Consider the following 15,956-nt stretch of genomic DNA (forward strand, 5'->3'; position numbering starts at 1 on the left):
ATGTAGATCTGAAAGAAACCCCCTCTCCTGTCCTCTGTGAGGGATCAGTCTTCCTCACCTTGCCTGGCCTCGCATCTTGCTTGTGGTGAGTTCAGTGGAGCCCAGGAGCCTGGAATGATGAGGATGCAGGGGTTATAAAATATAGATTCTCATATATAGTAACATAATGTGCCAGAAATGTGGCATAAATCTATTCGACCATGGAGGCAGTCCAGACACGGAGGTGGTCACCTGTGTTGGATATATAGGTAGCACATCAAGAAACAGGTATTAGAAACTCAGACAGTCTCACATCGGAGACTGAACCACTACGCTAAAGGCAACACAAGTTATCCGGAAAAACAGTGACGTGTTAGAAAATGTTTTTTAACTATCTATTCTCAGAGTCACTTGTAAAAGGATGATTTTTCATTTTCTTCTCTCAGCTGACAATTCTTTGTGTTCATTATACCATGTGAGAACAGCAAGTCCTTCCAGTTGACATTTTTTTAAGCCACCCCTGAGGAGAAGAATAGGAAGCTTTCTTCTTTCCTCCTGTTTATTGGCTTCCTTCTGGGAAAATCCTTGTGCTGCTGCTGCTGCTGCTGCTGCTGCTGCTGCTGCTGCTGCAACCCTCCCTTCTCCGGAGGCTCACACCCCGGAGGGCCTGGGGTCAGCCCTCCAGAGGGGTCACTGCAGAGCGGGAGCTGCTCTGCCCTTTGGGATCCCCAGTACCGAGACCACATGGGGACAGAGCTTGGCTCCTGTAGCCAAGTGCACATATTCAGCTAAGGGGCATTCTTTGTATTTTTATTCACTTGCTTACTTGTTTGCTCCGGTATTTTGGAATTCATATATATTTCTGCCCTGACTGCTCTCCCAGTTGTTTGTTAGTAGTTCTTCATAATAACTGTTTTCAGAATAGCTTTGTTAAGACCATCTTTTTAAAAACCAAAGCAAAGGCATTTTTAGTAAGGAGAGGCTTCCTCTGCTATTACGTCACTTGTTTTGTTGTCTGAGGCTGTGTTGTCTCAGCCAGAGAGGGAGAGGAACTGAACAAAGAACCCATCGTGTATCCGCAGGCGATTTCCCCAGCCCTTGGCACCGGGCTGCGGCCTTAGACACAGTCTAGCAGGTTCCAAAAGTCACTTTTTTTTTCTTCATAGACCCTTTGGGATTAAATTACATTCTTGAAAAAAGAGTTAAGTGGTAGGTTAGGATGACACATTCTAAGATTTTTGACCTTTGACTCATAAATGGACTCTGTAGCAATTTAACAAGATGGCCATTCTTGTTTGTGCAATGAAAAATTATTTCACATGAATGGTTAGGTAAAGCTGCATAAATCATCCTTTCTGACATGCTATTTATACTCTGACATTCATAAATGTTTCTTTTCTTCACCTATTATCACTTCCATCATTTAACTTGGAACCTTCAATTGTAGTCAATGAATACTGTTTAATTTACATTTTAAGCAAATCTTAAGGATTTTCAAGTGAACTAGGTTGTTGTTATTTATGTGACATTAAGTCACCTGCAACTCATAGCAACCCCAGTCACAATAGCTCTGAACTCTTTCCTATCATAAGCAATTTCACTGTCTCCAACACACCTGCCCCCATTACCCCAGTCACTGTGTCAGTCCATCTCAGCCAGAGTCTTCCTCTCCTGCACTGTCCCTCCACCCTTCCAAGCATGATGCCCTTCTCCAAGGACTGGTCCCTCCTGGGAACATGTTGAAAGTATGTGAGATGGAGCTTCAAAATCCTTGCCTCCAGAGAGCAAGTTATTTCACCCTCTCCAGAACAGACAGACTTGTTTGTTCTCTTGGCAGTCCATGGTAGGTTCAAGACTCTTCTCCAGCACCACAATGCAAAGGCGTCAATTCTTCTTCAGAGGACTATTTTAGTATTAAACTATTCTGAATAACAAATAATAAGGATGACAGAATAAAGAACTGATGCCATGGATGGCCGAGAGAATGAACAGATACCTCTTGGAGAAGATAGAGGTAAGAATGATGAGGCTTCGCCTCACATATTTTGGACATGTTGCTAGGAGAAAGATATGATGTTGGGAAGGGTGGAGGGTCATTGAGGGAGAGGAAGACCCTCAACCAGGTGGATTGACACAGTGACTGCTGCAGTGGGCTCCTGTGTGTCAGGAAGTGTGAGGATGGCACAGGACAGATCAGGGTTCAGATCTTTTGTTCACAGGGTTGCTGTGAGTCATGCTCGACTCAACAGTACCTAATAACAACAACAAATAACAAGTATATTGTTTCTTTTTATAATAATTTAATGAAATAGTAATATAATACTTTTAATTAAATAGATATATAATAAAACTAATACAGATGATGTTTTCCCTTAAAAATCATTTCTTGTACTTCAGGCAGAGCTGGACACTGATGTTGAAAAGCATCATTTGGTCAACATAAATGACTGGCATAGAATGTAGTGCTTGAATCAGCTTGGAGCTTTGTTTTATTCTGTATTAAAATGTCTCTTTCAGGAGGTGAAATTGACTGTGTGGATAAGGATGGCAATACTCCTCTCCATGTGGCTGCAAGATACGGCCATGAGCTTTTGATTAACACCTTAATAACCAGTGGAGCTGACACAGCCAAGTAGGTTCCTGCAGAAATATGGTGAAATAATTGCCAAGTATGGGAATCATGCCAGGTGGACTCTGCTATGGACTGGACAGCTCCCCTTTATTCAGATGAAAGGGAATCTACACCATTATACTGACCACACATTAACTTTGAAAATAATTAAGTGGCTTTTAATGATGAGCATAAGGAAAAACCAACGTTAATTTTAGTTACAGAAAGATGAGGCCTATTTCAGTGGTTTTTAGCTTTTGTTAGTTTTGGTGTTATTTTTATTCTTTAACTTTTCTTTTTATTTTTCAGTAGAAAAAAACAACACAATTGGGCACATTTAGAGTTTATTCTGGGTGCTTGCTTAGTTTTAATGATTCAGTTATAACATAACATAGTAGTTGAGTAGGCATTAGGAAGGGAGGCTTTAACCTCATTTTATGTTTAAAACAAATGTATATAAAATGTCTGTATTTGTCTTTCAATTCTGGGCACTATGGTGGGATACAGAAGTAAATTACTTGGATAGAGCATTTAAGTAGCTGTAATTTTGTTGGTGCCCTCAGCCCATTCTAAGATAAGAACCATGCTAGAGAGTACATTGCAGACAGGAACTTGACAGAACTGTCTTGTTTTCCTGGGGCTTACAAGTTTCCCACCTCTGACAAGGTGCATTCTTACTAGTTTTCTATCACTCTCTGTAGAATATATTTGAGGTTTTCCTTCTCTGCTAAGTTTATGAAACAAGATAATTCATGTAAAGCTCTGAATATTCTCTGGTACTTAATAGGATATCAATGGGTGTTAGTTATCATTTTCTAACTTAATAGTAGATGTTGTTGTTGTTGTGTACCATTGAATTAGACCTGACCCATAGCTGACCCTGCAGTAGGTTTTCATTGGCAATAAATAGCACAGTAGGAGACTGCCCTTCTTTCTCCCACAGAGCAGCTGGTGGATTTGAACTCAGTACCTTTGTGTTGGCAGTGCAGCTCTTTATCACTGAGCTCCCCAAATGGTGGATAGTAGAATAAAATGAAAGAGGATCTTAAATGACTGAATTAAGAATTTAGTCTTGCAGGTACTGTGAATAACAGTCATTGAGAAGAACAGTATTAGGATTGTGTTCTATGAGCACTTTCGATTTACTCATATAATGTTGTGCCGCAGAATTGTCAACCTGGCCTCAGAATAAGCCACAATTTAAAATGGTCAGAGGAAGCTGTGGTGGAATTAGAAGTGAATTGTGTGGAGCACTCTGGGAGGTTGGTAGTAGATAATGATTTACAGTCCTCAGTGCAGAATGAAATTGAGTTTATTTCTGGATTCTCATCTAGTGGAGAGAAGAACAGCAGTGAGTGACTAAAGGCTCTGGTGGCCTAGTGGTAAGGAGCTGCTCTGCCAACCCAAAGACATAAAATTTTAATCCCCCAGCTTATCTGGGGCAGGAGGATGGAAAATCTCCTCCTGTGCAATTTACTGCCTCTGAAAACTGGCTGGAGGGTCAGTTATGGGTCAGTTCTGATTCAACAGTGCACAACAATAACAATAAAAAGTTTAAAGTGAGATATGTTGTGATGGAGGTTTCAGCTAGGCTATTGATACAGAATTGGCAAAATAACTGGTTCTCTGGGTTCCCCAGAAGAGCTGACATTTCAGCAAAAGGAAGGATGATAGGACTTAGTCAAGGGAACAGAACCGTGTAGTTTTGAAAGATAGAAGGTAAAGCATGGAAGGAAATTCCAGGAAGAGGGAACAGCATGTGCAAAGACATAAACATGGATGTGTTGAAAAGACATTTGGAAAACTGAATCATCTGGGGACAGAGGAGAGGAGTGAGGTGAAGAGGCAGGGAGGCACATCTCCAAAGACCTTGACTTTCTTGCTAAGGTGGTGAAATTCTGTTCGTAGGCATTAGGAGCTATTAAAGAGTAATATGTAGATACAAGGTAGGTTGTGTCATTTATACATTAGAAAGATTGCTCTAATAGCAGCCTAGGCATCTTGGAGGCAGTCCAGAGTAGAAACACTGGCAGTACCTCGCAAACATGCAGAGAATAATAGACGAGGACTTGGCTAAGGCCGAGGCTGGAGGCCTACAGAGAAAGGGAATACTGACAAAATAGTAGTAACAGTGGGAAGTCTCCTTCCAGAGGAGAAGGGAATCTTCCTTCAGCCAAAGACACTTTCTAATTGAGACATTGCATGTTAAAAGACACCACTCAGTATTGTAGCAAGAGAACCAGACAGGAATTCAGCAGGTTCTCACCAGTTTCTGGAGTCCTCAGTCAGACCATATCCACTCAAAGCTTGAACCATGAATCTTCATGGGTTCATATTATGAGAATATAATGAGTGATTTTTTTTCTTTTAACTTTAGGTTACTTGGAAAGTTTTATCCAAATATCCACAACTTTCTGAGTTTTCTTCCAGATTTGAATATGTTTTAGGGATAAAATGGGTGCAAAACGTCACCTTAAAAATATCCTCATTGCTCAAGCAGCCTTTCCTTCTGCTGGGTGTGCTATGTCTAGGGAACACAGATGAGAGAAGCATTGTCCCTGCTTTCTTTTGTTATTACATCTGTACAAGATGTGTCCCCTGTAGTAACTGAGGCTTACTAAGACAGTGTGTGTGTGTGTGTGTGTTGAGGGTGCTGTGGCAAGAGAAACTACCTTCTCTATTTTGAGGGGAAGAACAAATGACAGAGAAGGTTGGAGAAGGTTACTCGGCCTGCCTCCTTAAAATCATGGTTCCCTGGGCTCCTTGAAGATTTGTTTTGTTGGGTAGCTTACTAAAGAGAGGTTAATCCAGACCTTGCCTTCTGTAAATAAGTAAAACAACAAAGAGCATTTATGAAAATAGCCATCCTTACGCATAACCAGTATTTGTTGTTCAACATCATTAAGATGGAACCAACTCATCGCTGACACTCCAGCAGTTTTCCGAAGGCTATAAATTGCATGGGAGGGGACAGTTCATCTTTCTCTTGAGGAGAAGCTGGTGGATTAGAACTACATCTTTTTTATTACTTCTTACTATACTATTAGAGCTCACAATAGAAACAATATAGCAAACCCTATTTAAAAAGAACATCCATATATGATAATTTTTAGCATATATAATCTTATAAATGTCATGAATCTCATTCTTCATCCTTGATTATGTGCTGGTTCAGGATAGAGCAGGGTTCACAACTATTGTGCATAGGTTAACTCTGAGTCATCTTCGACTCAAGGACACATAACAACAGCTGCACAGTTAAAGTAAATGAAGTGTCACTAAACTCCAGCTCATTGCTGTCAAGTCAAAACTGTCACCAAGCAGACCCTCCAGTGGTTTTTGAGGCTAGAAGTCACATGAGAAGAGATTGCCCATCTTTCTTTCACAGAGCCGCTGGTGGATTCAAATCACTAGAGAGGCTAGGCCTTTGAAGTTAGCAGTTATGTGACCTTGGCCAGGTAATGAAACCTCTCTACACTTCATGCAGGGAGCCCTGGTGGTCATGGTCACATAGCGAGGGAGGGGTAGACCTGAGATTCCATCTTCAGTCATCTGCATCTGGAGCCTCAGGCCCTGAGTATAGGGTTTGCTGTTTCCTTATAACCAGTGATGTGATAGTTCGTGTTTTGCCAAAATTAAATCACCATTTGCAGCGAATTATGTTGCTGTTGGCTATGATGTTGACCCTTTGGAATTCAGTATCCAGGGATGGAGGCTTTGCAGCTACTGCAAAGTAGTGGGAGAGTGAACTCATCACATGATACAGAGGCCTTTGTTCAAACTGCTGCTGAACTGTGTTCATACAGAAGGATCAGTGTGCTGTGATGTCATCCCCCCCATTGACTCAGACATAGCATCCATGTCTTAAGGTCATCTTTATTCCGACAGAGTGCTACGCACAACACTGATGTGTTCCTAAATATAAACATGATGTCCCTCTCCAAGGACTGGTACATTCCTGCAACATGCCCAAATTATGCTTGGGAGGGTGGAGTGACAGCACGAGAGAGGAAGACCCTTGATGAGATGGATTGACTCTGAATAGGGTAATAGGGGTAGGTGTGTCAGAGACAATAAGGTTGGCTCAGGATAGAGCAGGGTTCAGAGCTGTTGTACATAGGGTCACTGTGTGTCACAGGTGACTTGACGGGACATAACAACAATAACAAATATAAACATAAGTGCCAATATTTGGCATCTGTGGGTAGTGATAAGGTGGTAGTTTAGATAAGCCAAAACATGTTTTATTGGTGTCTCTCTGGAGACTAAGGTGAGTTTGATACAGGCCTTGGTCTTTGCAATCACTTGTTATGCATCAGAGTTGGACAATGACTAGGGAGGATAGAAGGAGAATTGATGCCTTTGAGCTGTGGTGCTGGAGAAGCGTACTGAATGTACCATGGACTGCCAAGAAAACAGATTCATCCTGGAGAGGGTTAAACTGGGCTGTTCCTTGGAGGCAAGGATTCTGAGGCTTCGTCTGACATACTTTGGACATGTTGTAAGGAGGGACCAGTCCTTGGAGAGGGACATCATGCTTGGGAGTGTGGAGGGGCAACACAAGAGGGGAAGGCCCTCTATGAGATGGACTGATTCAGTGGTCTGGTGTAATCGGGATGAGTTTATTGGAGACAGTGTGATTGGCACAGGACAGAGCAGAGTTTTGGGCTGTTATACAGAGGGTTGCTATGAGTTGCAAGCAACTCGATGACACATAACAACAGTGGCAACAATTTTAGATTGTCATCAAAATGAGAAAAATAATATTCTATAATTTCTCACCAATAACTCTCAAGATACCAGAGTTACATCCAGGGGCCCTGCCCACTGACTAGTTTGAGAATCTCCTTTAGAAGGGACATTGATGAGAGGCTTTGGACAGAGGGAGAAATGAGCATAGACGCCTGGGGCCAATCCTGACTCTATAGAGGGGTAGGAAGTGGTGCAGTGGGATTCTAGCAGACGCAAGTGAGACAGCAGTCAGATAAAAGTGTCCTTCCACTGGAGAGCATTATGCTGAGTGAAATAGCTCAGTCCCATAAGGATAAATATTGTATAAAACCATTATTGTAGAATGAATATAAGGATCCAGGAGGGTTAGGAGAGGCTGCAAGCAGAGGGATGTGGATATGCAGGGGGAAGGGGGGATTAATCATTGGGTTGTACAATTTGATGGGTGAGGGGCTGAGGGAAATGGAAAGAATTTGTTCAAATTTGTATTTGAATTTTGTAAATAAACTAGTAGAAACATTTTAAATTAAAAAAAAAAACCCACAAAAAAGGGGGAGAGGGAGAGGGGGGTCTTCCTAGCCACATGAGCATGTTTGGGCTTCATTTAAAAGGAACCACTGAAAATGTCTATAGATTTCAGATAGCAAGAACCACTGGTACTTGCTATTGTCAGTTTTACAGTAATTTAGGGGAACATAGTAGAGTTAAATTAATAAGGATTTTTTAAATTATTTGATTATTTGGATAGGAATCATAAAATCATCCTATTTTTACTCAGAAAATTAAAATAAACCAATCTCACCTCTCCAGAAGAGTTGTGAAAGAATTGTTGTAAAGGATTTTGAAATCTAGAAAGATAACTTTAATAATACTTGGCAATAGTTCGTTCTTGCCTTTTAAGAAATTATGTATTTGATTCTCAGGAAGCACAACCTGTTTAAAACTTCAAAACTCACAGACTGCCAGTTACCCAACTAAGCTAATAATAATTGCATTGCAAAGACACCACTAATGCTAACACTTATGATAAAGGCCTACCAGGCACCACTCTGAAGTGTTAGCTCTTCATGTGCATAATTTCAGTTAATCTTTACCATTGCTCTATGAAGCAGACACTATTACTCTCTCTATTTTCTTGATGAGAGAGCAGTTATGTAACTTGAAAAGTCCTAGCAAGTGGCAGAACCAGGTCTCAAACCCGAAGGTTCTGACCCCAGATTCCATCATCTGAACCACAGAGCCTTTACCGTACAGTCTAAGGCCAAACTCTCAAAAAGGGGTAGATTTACTGAATTAGGAAGGTCTTGTCTCTCCAATGGCAAGGAGGCTGCTTTCAAGGACAGATACTCTAATGGTGTAAACGTTTTTCCTCTCTTCCAATGGACAGTCTTTAAGACCTCATTTATTCTGCAATAACTGGGTAGGAGGTGCCAACTAATAGCTAAACTGGAAATAGTTAATACAAATGAGTTCCATTAATGTTATGATTGGTGAAATAAATGAAGCTTTTAACTGCAATTAGTCTCCTTTCCCCTGTAATTTATGTACTGTTGGTTGGACATTACTTGATCTCTTTTTTACCTCGATCTTCCTGACTAAGTGAGAGTGATACTTCTTATTTGACTAAGACAGTCAAATCCTAATTGTCCTGCTAAAGTTTTGTGATCCGTGCTTTATAAGCTATGCTATTTTATAACAACAAGGAAGCAGTTTTACTTTGAAATGCATGAATGGTTTCTAAGATGAGTCAGACATTGTGACTCTTCTTTTCAATCTCAACCTTAAGTTTACTTTCTGAACTATAGAATCATATTCAAATTAGATGCTGGTAGTACTTATAACTTAATGTCACTTGAGGAGTCCACTTTTTGTCATAAAAATTGTAGTTTGAACAATTTTTCTAGTCCTCTTAAATGATAGAATTCTCTCTCTCCTTTGTTTTCTGAAGATTATAAATAGTCCAAACACAAATAAATAGCTAATGGAAAGTATGATGAATTAGCTAAGATGAGAATTTTAAGGGGCAACGCTAATTATATTGATAATGAAGTTTCTAATGGGTCTGTTGCTTTCATACCAGCACTTTTTTGTTTTCTCCCAATTTTATTATAAAGTTCAATACTATTTAATCTCATTTACTTGCATTAATTTATAAAGTGTACATATTTTATAAAACAGTGTATCTTTTCAAAACAGGAAAAGTATATATTTTAAATATATATATTTTCATAAAATCTACATATTTTAAAAAGTGTTGTTACCATTAAGCCACTTGTACATCATAGTGACTGTCATACAGTAGAATGAAATCCTGCCTGGTCCTGTCCCTTTCTCACGAGAAGTGCTGCTTGAGTCCAGTTTTACAGCCACTGAATCAGTCCGTCTCCTGGGAAAATCCTCCTCTCTTTCTGACTTCACTAGGCAAGAAGTTCTTCTACGGGGACTGGTTCCGCCTGATAACATATCTGGCATCTGTGAAATGAAGTCTCTCACCATTTTGCTTCTAAAGAGCATTCTGTTTGCACTTTCTCCAAGACTAGTATTTTTTTTTTCCTCTGGCAAAAGTTAGTCATATACTGAGTATTATTTACGGAAAACATAATTCAAAGGCATAAGTTCTTCTTAGTCTTCCTTATTCATTGTCTCAATTTTGCATGCATGAGGGAGGGTAATGAAAATGCAAGCTCAGGTATTGCAGCTGGTTTGCCCAAGGCAGTATGTCTTTTTCCTTTTACTTCTTTTATGTAGCGTTCACACTTAATAATACAATCTGTAGAAGGGTTACTTTTAAGAGTTTGTTTGGTTTTGAATTCTTACTGTTGACTAGTGTTAATAAACTAGTTCTCCCTGAAGGAAAAAAAAAGAGCTCAGACTTTTGTTGATTTTCATTTCCTGTGGTACATACTATTACCAATTGTGTCAGAGATTGGGACAATGGCACAGGATAGGCCAGGGTCCAGATGTGTTGTTTATAGGGTCACTATGAGTCATACACCGATCGTTGGCTCCTAACAATAACAACAACATATTGCTACTCTTGCTAATTCCAACCTACCAGAGGCATGGATCTCTTGAAATCAATTAGCCAAGTAGCTTTCTTTCAAATTTCCTGGCATAAATAAGTCAGCACTTCCGAATCAATGCTTCAGATTGGTGTTGATTTTGAATTCCTGGAGCCCTGTCTTTCCACAATGACTTGAGTGCATCTTGGATTTCCCCCTTCTTTACCATCAGTTCTTCATCATATGCTTCTCCCTGAAATGGTTAAACATTGACCAGTTGCTTTTTGTGTAGTGACTGTATCTATCCCTCCCACTTCCCTTGATCCTTCCTTCTAACTCCAAGTCTTTATACCTTCGTTATAAAGCTCTGACTTCTCTGGCTGTCTTTTGAAATCTTCTGTGCACCTCTTTTACTTTATCTTTCTTCCATTTGCTTTAATTATTTTATGTTCAAAAGTAATTTCAAGTTTCAGAGTCTCTTCTGGCATTCATTTTGACCTTTTCTTTCCCTTTTCCGTCTTATTTTAGTGGTCTTTTGCCTTCTTGTGTAACGTCCTGATGTCATCCCTCAGCTCACCTGGTTTTTAGTCATTCATTTTCAGGATGTCACATCTGTTCTTGAGATGGTCTCTAAATTCATATGGGATATCCTCAAGGTAGTTTTTTGGCTCTTGTGAACCATTAACAACCTTAATTACATATGATGTGTGTTCCTATTACAAATATGTATGTGCCTGTATTTAAGTAATGACAAAAATAGAAAGAAAGCCTTTCCTTCATTTCCGACAAATGAATTAAGAATCATCCTAGAAAATCTTCCATCCATTTCCCTCTAAATCTTGAGAGATTTTTAGTCATATGGTTTTTGCCTTAGCTTTCTAAAACAAATAAGGCAACTAGGGAAAATCTTATTAGTGTCAATTTCCATTTAGTAAAAAGCTTCTGAGCCATCATGTACATTTTAAAAATGGCACAGAACAGGATAAATACAAGCATAAATGGAAGAGGCTCCACTCTCATTCCCAGCTCCCTCCTCCTTGTCATGCACTTATCAAGGTCATCATTGAAGCAATTGCTTCCTAGACTTTTCCCCCCCAAATGATGAGAGAAGCAATTATAAGCAGTTCTCCTCTACATGACACTACTCGAAGACTGGCAAATTGCATGTCTTGATGGATGCCAACTATTATATAGAGTGGGTTGGAAATCTCCATATAGGGAAAGGAAAATGAAGAGCAAGGAGACTGGAGGAAAAAAGCCAAATAGAAATTATCAAGGAAAGAGAGTGGTGCCCACTTATGTCCATACTCTGGTTCTGTCAAGCACTGGTTACCATAAAATACCTGTGAGTTCGTATATAGTTTCACGCATTCACATGTATAATGTTTATGAGACAGAGAATCTGGAAACAGTCAACTCACCGCTGGAGAAGAAACTTGGATAGTTAATGCTGTGGGTGCAAACGTGTACGGCCCCAGACTTACTTGTGTTTGGTAGAGAGTTTACATTATTTGACTGAAATGAGCTGTCATGAGGAATCTCCGGCACTCTTAGAGATGCTTTAGAAGCAGGTGGAAGTCACTCAGTGATGCTCTTGTGGGCTTTAGGTATTTGGGTGTGAGAGAGCAGAGAAGGGGAAAGCGGATTTATTCTGAGGGCAGAAAGAGCTGTCAGCAGCAGCCTTCCTGTCCTTTAAGGGCTGTGTATTGAAAAGGATCTGTCTGAAAAAGTATACGCTGAGATTCTTCAGTACTGTTGGCAAAGCATATATGCTAGGTTTATGAAATTGATGGAAGATAGTGTCTCTTGCTCCTTACTGTGTGTTTGTGACTAGTAGCTCAATGAAGGTTAATATGCAGCATAAATAGCTATTAGAAAGATGAAGTTTCACTTGCTTAAGGTAAACATGCATTTTTATTTTCATCTCAAGTTTTATTTTCGATAACCCAGTTATTAGTAACTCAGCAAGGTCCTCAGTAGATAATAGGTCTATCGTACATACTTGCTTATATTTTCTAGGAGTAAAAAGTGTCTGCTTTTCAAAGTTGAGCATTGATCTTTCTTAGCATTCTTATCTCCAGAATTTAGCACAAGATCTGAGGCCTAGGAAGTGAACGGATGAACAAATCAATGAGGTATATAATTGCTAAGCATAAAGAAAAGAAGAGAGAAATTCAGAGTTACTATTTCTAGAAAATTAATTTTCTTAAAAATGTTCTTTTCTTTTGTTATAAGCTCTTTAAATTCTGGTTTTGATATGTTGTTGTTGTTATGTGCTGTCGAGTCGCTTGTGACTCATAGCGACCTGAAACAATAGCCCTGAAAGCTGCTGTATACTCTGCCAACCTTATAGTCTCTGACACACCTACCCCCTACTACTCCAGTCATCAATCAATCTCATCAAGGGTCTTCCTCTCTTGCATTGTCCCTCCATCCTTCCAAGCATTATATCCATCTCCAAGGACTGGTCACTCCTTACACTATGCCCAAATTATGTCAGAGGAAGCCTCAGAATCCTTGCCTCCAAGGAGCAGCCTGGTTTTACTTTCTCTAGGATGAACCTGTTTGTTCTCTTGGCAGTCCATGGTATATTCAACACTCTTGTTGTTTGAAGGTAGGAAATGAATAGAATTGCAAAATTATCTTAGCAAAGTGTCCCTAAGTGAAACATCCTAGGTTCTATTTTCACCGGAGAACCTGTGGAGAGGTATCTTTCCTTTTGCATTTGTCTTGAGATCTGTTGTTTTGAACTGATCTTTTTTCCCCCCCTCCCTAGGTGTGGAATCCATAGCATGTTCCCCTTACATTTAGCAGCCCTAAATGCTCATTCTGATTGCTGCCGAAAGTTGTTGTCATCAGGTAAGTCAGGCCATTGTTACAGATGATGTGTCCTGTCATTGAGTCACATGGCTTCAGGTGTTCGCTCAGAGTGAGTGGCTGCCTGTGCTTTATGTCCTTACACGCAGGAGAAGTTAGGTGCTACAGCTAACTACGTGTGACAGTCCCAGCAATCTGTGGTGTGGATGCTGTTTGAATGTCACAGCACCCTCTCCTCACTTATCAACGAGACCTTGTTATCTAATAATTTACATTCATGACAATAGTAAAAGAGATACCATCTACTTATTTTCTCATGAATGATGTGTGTCTGGCAGTGACCCACACCTTAACTCTGGCTGTTACAGTTTGGTATCAGAGAGGCTGGGTCCTAATTCTTAGGGGTTTGACAGTTATGTAATACTTTCATTTGGCACTTGCATAATGATAGAGTCCCCCTCCATCTAATGATCTAATGTAATCATCCATTTTCACACTATACCATTTTTGCATAACAACCTGGTCTTTGGAACCTAAACATGCGTAAGTGAGAAGAGGGTGTGTTCTTTCTCTAAAATGTCTTCTCCGTTTTTCCAATTAAAGTTTGGGTTCTTCTGGGTAGGAGAAAGGCAAGGGCATCTAGAATTTTGTCATGGAAAGAAGAGACTTCAAGATTTAAAATGGTACCTTCATATTTAATATCTCCCAACAGTTAATATTTTTCAACAAAAGGAAAAAAATATCAGATTCTTTACATTTTAATAATAGAAAATATTGTGTTAGCATCCCTCTCTGTGAAATCTCAAAAATCTATATTTAATTACCTCCCCCCCCCCGCCCCCCATGTGGAGTGGTTTGGGACCAAGAAACACATTCTGGCTTAGAGCTTTTCTAATCTCTCTTATCACCACTTCTGCCAATTTCTATATTTAAGAAGTTCCTGGACTTTCAAGGGTGATACAGATCTGCAGGCAAATATTGTTTATGAATTAATTAATTGTGTGTCCCAGAGGCATTTATTTTCCTTTAAATACTTTACCTGTGGCTGATTCTGCATTTGCTGCTTTGGGCATGTTTAAAAATAATCCCTGCATGAAAGCATGTTTGCTAAATCTCATACCAACCAGAAGCGAAGCATATAGCTCAGAAAATATCTCTTCCAGCATGTTGTGATTATGCCTCTACCTTCTATGGTTTATCCATGTGTTTGTTCTGTCTGCCTGTCTCTTGCCCCACTTATCTCAAATTGGTTTCATAAATTTCTATCCTGTGATTGAAAAATGGGGCTGTGGTTCACCCAGGGCTGAATGTGAAAATAAATTCTTCTTGACTTCACCGTTCTTCCTATAAAATCGCCAAGCTTGAGCAGTTACCATTCGTTTCCATGACAACCTCTTTCTTACTACAGTTGCTTGCATTCTGGTTTTTCTACTAACTGATTTTTCTGTCTCTGCAATGTTTCTTGTGGTTTAACTAGGACAAAAGTATAGCATAGTGTCCTTGTTTAGTAATGAGCGCGTGCTGTCTGCAGGCTTTGAAATAGACACCCCAGATAAATTTGGAAGAACGTGCCTTCATGCTGCTGCTGCAGGAGGGTGAGTAGTTAGTGACGTCAGTCATTTCGTGACTTATTTACTGATGCATCTTAACCGATTTAATGAGTTTCTCTATGAATCCAAGGCAATGCCTTTGGTAACATGGGTGAGCATCATTTATTTCTAGCAATACTAAAAATCTATGTGTTACAGCCCCAGATTTCTTGAATTTCGCTTTTCCAGAGAAAAATCAAATCATCTCATATAGCGAAGTGGATTTCTTTCCTTTTTTTTTTTCCCTTTTAAAATTGTAAGGCTTTAGGCAGTAGGATAGACATCTACTTTACACTCCTTCCATCACAAGAAAATAATTTGTGGGTCCCCCCACTTTTGGTGCCAGTAAATGAGTGATGACCAAGGGACTCTGACAGTGAATGAATTAATTTTCACTTATAGGTTTCTTACCCTTATTTTAAAACTGACTTGTCTTTATAAGGATTAAATGTTAAACAAAAGTCAAAAGAGAACTCAAAAGAAGTGGTTTAAGCCTTACTTCGTCTTCTTTTTTTAAACTTACAGACTGTGTTTAGTCAGATGCCTTCATTTTTATGTCAGTGGTAAGATTAGTGCCCTATTCAATAAATTGTTGGTACATGTTCTTACATTTGTCAGACATGGACTCTCATAGGTGACTGCTTGAGTAAGGTGTAGGTTCTTAATTTCCTGTTTCTTAAGGAACAGTGAAGCTTCTGTAATTGTCTTCTACATCTTACCAAAGACATCATGTTCTTATTAAAGGAAGATTCACCATCATGTTTTGTTCTTGTTATGTGCTAATGAGTTGGAACTGATGATTGACTCTCCTCCAGTGAGTTTTCAGAGGCTATGAAGCACATGGAAAGAGGGTTACCCATCTTTCTCTCACAGAGCAGTTGATGGATTTGAACTGTTTACTTTTGGGTTCACAGTACAACTCCTTATTGTTGTGTGTGTGCCATCGAGTCAGAACTAACTCACAGTTGACCCTCCAGTGGTTTTTCAGAGGCAGTAAATCGCCTGGGAGCAGATTGTCCATCCTTCTCCTGCTAAGGAGTAGGTGGATTTGAACCTCATGCCTGTGCAGGACTTTAGTGCGCCTTATGAAGGAACCCATGCAAGCAAGGGACTCTGAGTACAACTTCTTAGCACCCCTTATTTGCATGGGTCCCTTACAAGTCTTCTATTTTGTTTTAATTTTTAAAAACCCCTAATTTTAGGGGCGCTCTAGTGGCCTAGTGGCAA

At 39.7% G+C, this 15,956-nt stretch overlaps 1 protein-coding gene across 1 annotated transcript in view; it reads left to right on the plus strand.

Annotated features, from left to right (window-relative positions):
• ANKRD44 (ankyrin repeat domain 44) overlaps positions 1-15,956 on the plus strand; it is a 209,025-nt gene that overhangs the window by 92,260 nt on the left and 100,809 nt on the right. Inside the window, exons 9-11 of the mRNA XM_006878739.1 lie at positions 2,497-2,611; positions 13,100-13,182; positions 14,672-14,735. Coding sequence (XP_006878801.1) covers positions 2,497-2,611; positions 13,100-13,182; positions 14,672-14,735 — 262 coding nt within the window. The remainder of the gene's footprint in view (positions 1-2,496; positions 2,612-13,099; positions 13,183-14,671; positions 14,736-15,956) is intronic.

This window comes from Elephantulus edwardii, unplaced genomic scaffold (genome assembly GCF_000299155.1).
Source record: "Elephantulus edwardii isolate Elephantulus edwardi_28Jun2011 unplaced genomic scaffold, EleEdw1.0 scaffold00001, whole genome shotgun sequence".
Taxonomy (NCBI): domain Eukaryota; kingdom Metazoa; phylum Chordata; class Mammalia; order Macroscelidea; family Macroscelididae; genus Elephantulus; species Elephantulus edwardii.